At 46.5% G+C, this 5,577-nt stretch overlaps 1 protein-coding gene across 1 annotated transcript in view; it reads left to right on the forward strand.

Annotated features, from left to right (window-relative positions):
- Positions 1-5,145, forward strand: part of LOC311141127 (palmitoyltransferase ZDHHC8B-like) — a gene marked incomplete at its 5' end in the record, with an annotated part of 10,579 nt that extends 5,434 nt beyond the window's left edge. Inside the window, 3 exons of the mRNA XM_084176383.1 lie at positions 1,163-1,265; positions 1,470-2,554; positions 3,921-5,145. Coding sequence (XP_084032509.1) covers positions 1,163-1,265; positions 1,470-2,554; positions 3,921-4,065 — 1,333 coding nt within the window. The 3' untranslated portion in view covers positions 4,066-5,145. The remainder of the gene's footprint in view (positions 1-1,162; positions 1,266-1,469; positions 2,555-3,920) is intronic.
- Between the last annotated feature and the right edge of the window lie 432 nt (positions 5,146-5,577).

A 5,577-nucleotide genomic window follows, 5' to 3' on the forward strand; every position in this document is an offset into this window, starting at 1 on the left:
CTGGTGTATTGAACCAAACTGCTCTCTCTGGCCTCTTAGACGTGCTCCATCTCATCTGAGTGCTAGAGTGATTACTTATATAGCAGTTGGGCTTGATGAATGAACTCCAGTGTGGCAGGACTCTATGGCCTCTTCATCAGCGAGGAGAAATTAAATGTAATTTGACATGAGCGGGCCTGGTTCAGTGAACCTGCTCCAGATTTGTGATAGACTGTGTGTGTGTGTGTGGAGGGGGGGTGTTGTGAGATGGGTTCAGGGGAATGTGAGGAGATAATTACAGCATGAATCACTCTCTATGTTACTGTATTCTAGGTGGAGTTCTGCCAAGTAGAAGAATATGAAAATAATATGGATATTTATCTGTAGGACCCTATTCATATAAATGACTGCCTTTTTGTGCTAAATCAACATTTTAAGTGAACAAGCTATTGAGAGTGGGCTATAGTAAAGGTTTGATAGCTTTGCCGTTTGCTTCTGGTAGCATTGTATAAGGAGATGGGATACCACAGTGTTAGTTTTAGGAACACGTCTAGTAAGATAAACTGGATATAGTTACAGAGCATTATGGGTACTGTAGTACAACATGCTACAAAACATGACATACACTGCAGGTGTTTTTCTATACACTGCAATGGTATGTAAGGCTACATCAGCACTGAGTGTCCAAAACATTAGGAACATCTGCTCTTTCCATGACATAGACTGACCAGGTGAATTCAGGTGAAAGCTGTGATCCCTTATTGATGTCACTTGTTAAATCCATTCAATCAGTGTAGATGAAGGGGAGGAGACAGGTTAAATAAGGATTTTAAAGCCTTGAGACATGGATTGTGTATGCTTGCCATTCAGCAACTCAATATTATGTTTTGTACACTCAGTGTATAGTGTCATATTTCATTGTATGGACCTTCCTGTTTATTTTTTCCCTCACTGTAGCTCTACTGCCACTTGGTGGTATTTTATGTTGCTGCATTATTTGCAGCAACATGAGGTGAAGACATAATGAGCCGTGAAAACAACACTATCAATTCTAACCCAACATAAATTGGATGCTTACATCATTTTAACAGAGAACAGACTGATTGTTGTGCTGTGATCTGATGACTGTCTGGCTCTCTCTCACACAATAACATTGTCCTCTCTGTCCTCCCCTTCCAGATAGTTCCCTAACTGGTAAGACCCACCCCTCCACCCCGGCCATGTACAAGTACCGGCCCTCGTTCAGCACCATCCCTAAAGTCCACTACAACGCGGCAGGGGAGAAGGTCAGACTAAATGACTGTTATTTGATAGTAATTGCAAACAGGCTTACCCAGTATTTACTGTATTCCTGCACAGTTGCGAGTGTGATTGCATATGAAGTTGACAGCCTGTAACAATTTGTAATAAAAACTTTTTCATTATAATATGGCTAGTCAAAATAATAGTCCAGTCATATTTCTCACTACTGTGTTGTTTTGTCTTGTCAGATTGTAATGCCAGATGACCACCGTAAGGCGTCAGCCATCTTGGAGGAGGGCCGTTGCCACGTTGACTACCGCTCAGAGCCCAACCTGCCTGACTACCACAACGCCCCTCTCCACCGCACCTTCCAGTCCTCCCCACTGCAGCTGGACTCCTACCCCATCACCTCCCGCTCCCTCAGCCTGAAGCATGCCCACCATCGCAGAGACAAGGGCCAGCTGCCTGCCCTGCAGCCCGAGACCGTCACCTCCACCCCCTATAAGAGTGTCTTCTCCCCCAACACACTGTCCAACCGCAACGGCAGCCTCTCCTACGACAGCCTGCTCAACCCCAGCATTTCCCCAGCCGCAGAGGCAGAGTGCATGGCCCACCCTGGTATGCCCTCAATGGGCTTCCACACACCCTACCTGCCAACCAAAATGTGCCACGTGCGAGGGCCTGAACTGCAGAGCCAGAGGCAGCAGGTCCCCCCTAGCTTCAGCCCCATGTTGGGCTCCAGGGGGATGGGGATGAGCAGGCAGTCCCCCCAGGACCGGGACCGGGACCCGTCCCCGGTGCGCTACGACAACCTCTCCAAAACCATCATGGCCTCCATCCAGGAGCGTAAGGAGATGGAGGAGAAGGAGAAGGAGAAGCTGCTGCACCACGGGGGACGCTCCCAGGCTCAGGCCTATGCCCAGGCTCAGGACTCAGGCATGTTTGACAGCCCTGGAGGGTACGGCCTGCCTCCCAGCGCCTGCTACCCAGACGGGCCCCGGGGCCCTAGCTCCAAAGGCCCCACACCCCCGGCCTACGGAGGCTCCAGGGACAACCTGATGGGGGTGGGGGTGGTGAGCTACGGGCCGCGGACCCCCGTGCTGCGCTCCTCTGGTGGCTCCTCTCTGCTACGTGCCCCCAGGACTTCCTCCATCTCCTTGCACACTGACAGCAGCATGCAGGGAGGCAGGGCCCCCGAGCCCTCCTACCGCTCCCCGGCCCACCAGCCCCACCACTCCCCCGCCATGCCCCGATCCCCCTCCTACACCCACCAGAAACTCTCCTTTATCCATGCCCTGGAGAGGACAGACTCACCCCGCCTGGGTGGCCCAAGGTACGAATCCTAACATCCCCCTAACGTCTCCTGGGGTGCATGAAATGAGCTAAGGGGCTGGGGACAGACCTCAGTCCCCACAGGAAGCCCTGCTGGCTGACTGGGCAGAAACTAGCAGTGTATGGGCTCTAGTCCCCCCCACACAGGATAAGTAGTGAGTCTCAGAGAGCTAAGGCTAGGTGTTAACATGTAGCTTCTGTATACCACAGGAGGTTGGCAGCACCTTAATTGGGGAGAACGGGCTCGTTGGTAATGACTGGAGCGGAATCAGTGGAATGGTATCAAATACATCAAACACACATGGTTTCCAGGTGTTTGATGCCATTACATTCTGCTCCGTTCCAGACATTATTATGAGCCCGTTCTCCCCAATTAAGGTGCCACCAACGTCCTGTGGTTATTATCATTATTATCCCCTCAGCAGCCTCCTGTGCTGTATACATACAGTATCTTTCAGATATTATACCCTTTTTATCCGAATGAAGTACTGTGTATGTCACTGGATTTAAATGTTTTGCCTTCATTTTTCTAAATTGTCTGTCTTTCGGATTAATAAAGTTGCATTACCCCACTATCATTTCCTTCTGTTTGCATGCTTATTTCCATCCTGTCCATCTCTTACATCTGGGAGGGCAACATTAACATCTACGTCTCTCTATGCATGTGTTCACCACCTACAGAAACTCCTACAATATCACTAACAACACACTATTGGTTTACCCCTTATTTCTTTCTTATAATATTTTATTTAACAGGAAAAGACACCACAATTCATACACATCAGTCTATTTCCTTCCCACTTCTTTTAAAAACTAATTTCCAAAGGGAAAAGTTTGGTAACAAAGTAAAACCGAAACAAAAGACACACATACACATATAAACAGAAACAGCACAGCTTCCATATAATTCATTTCATAATAATGTAGAGCTCTCTTACTTGCATACAAATGTAGCCGTGTCGCCACTCCCTGCCCCGCGGGGCCCACCGCACTACGCAACCGTGCTCCAACCCAACCCACCTTACCCCTTATTTCATAACATTTAATACAGATTTTGGGGTCATGAATACAACACTCATGGTAATTTATGCTAGCACCAGCAGGTACACTGGCGTGTGTTTCATTACTCCTCTAACTAGTGTCATGGTCATTTCCATACTGCATGCTCCGGGGACATAACACCAACTACTAACACCACCAGAACATGCATGCCAGAACAATACACACTTTCTGGTGGGACAACTGAATTATCTGTGTTTATAATCCATGTGCATGTATTAAGATGGGGGGAGAGATTATATCTAAAGCAAAGTTAGTTCTCACACTCGAATAACTATGCCCTCTCTTGTTTTTCTCTACCCATTCAGAGAGGCCATGATGCAAAGTAAAGTGAATGGACAAATGAACTGCCATCTAGGGCCCAACAGTTCCGCCCCTCTCAGCCCTAGTCGCCACAGTAATGTCAAAAAGGTGACCGGGGTGGGTGGCACCACCTATGAGATATCTGTGTGAGAGGGCTGGGGCCCGGGGCGCCAAACCTTGAGGGAGAAGTCAGCATTGACATGGCAACCACCTCCAATGGCAACAACATCCACAACCGTGCTAGAGGATTCTCTTCTTCCTTGTACCTTTTTTTATTCGATTTTAACCAATCAGGGGCGCAGAGCACTTCCTACTTGGGAATTATTGTCCAATCAAAGGATCTCTGCTCATTCCGGGCCTAGCCCCGGTCTCTGTGTCTGTACTGGAGGAGTGGATCTTGATCAGTATGTGTTGTGGGAAAAGAGCAACTTCAACCTAAAGAGGGCTGATGTTTGTACTGAGTGTTGTGTTGTTGAATTCTGTGGCTTGTTGTGTTGGTTATCACTGAACAGTCTGAATCAGACAGACAGATCTTAAATGTGTTGTTTACGGCGTCTCTCAGTTGCAGTCTATCTGCTGTTATGTGTCATCATCACACTCACTACACACCCACCCAGACCACAAGAGGTTAACACCCAGACACACAAACACATACAATTGATGTCACACATCTTTGTTCAGTCACATTCTTTAAAATAGCAATGGTATGGATAGCCATCTCCAACCCAATAAGTCATGCATACAGCAGCACTCCATTGGATTCAAGCATACAGCATCCCTCTTAGGAATTCAAAGTGCTTCACATATCCTGTCCAAATGACCATGTCTGTCTGGTCCATCAACAACATGTTGGCCATTACTGAGCAGCACAGAGAGAAGATCACATTAAACCAGTCCGTTTTAGATCAATACAACCTGTAATAGGCCGACTGTTCTGAGCTGAAGACAACACAAGATAGGATGAATGGATATGAAATGTCAATACAACGGTGCTGTGTTGCACTCAGAGACACAGGTCTTGAATGTCTCCAACTCTACATTTATCCTCAAAGTTTTGAGGAGGTGTTTTAGGGCTTACAGTACAGGAGTATATTCATCTCAACTCTAGCTGAGCTCCAGTATTTATTTCCCTATACAGTATACCATAAGCTACAGTCTGTACGTTATCAGCAACATACAGTGCATTTGGAAAGTATTCAGACCCCTTGACTTTTTCCAAATTTTGTTACGTTATAGGCTTATTCTAAAATTGATTAAATTAATGTTTTTCCTCATCAATCTACACACAATACCCCATAATTACAAACCGAAAACAGGTTTTTACTTTTATTTGCACATTTATGAAAAATAAAAAACAGAAATACCTTATTTACATAAGTATTCAGACCCTTTGCTATGAGACTCGAAATTGAGCTCAGGTGCATCCTGTTTCCATTGATCATCCTTGAGATGTTTCTACAACTTGATTGGAGCACCAATTGATGGTGGTAAATTCAATTGATTGGACATGATTTGGAAAGGCACACACCTGTCTATATAAGGTCCCACAGTTGACAGTGAAAGTCAGAGCAAAAACCAAGCCATGAGGTCAAAATAATTATCCATAGAGCTGCGAGACAGGATTGTGTCGCGGCACAGCTCTGGGGAAGGGTACCAAAACAT

The sequence above is a fragment of the Coregonus lavaretus genome, assembly GCF_964263955.1.
Source record: "Coregonus lavaretus genome assembly, chromosome: 14".
Taxonomy (NCBI): domain Eukaryota; kingdom Metazoa; phylum Chordata; class Actinopteri; order Salmoniformes; family Salmonidae; genus Coregonus; species Coregonus lavaretus.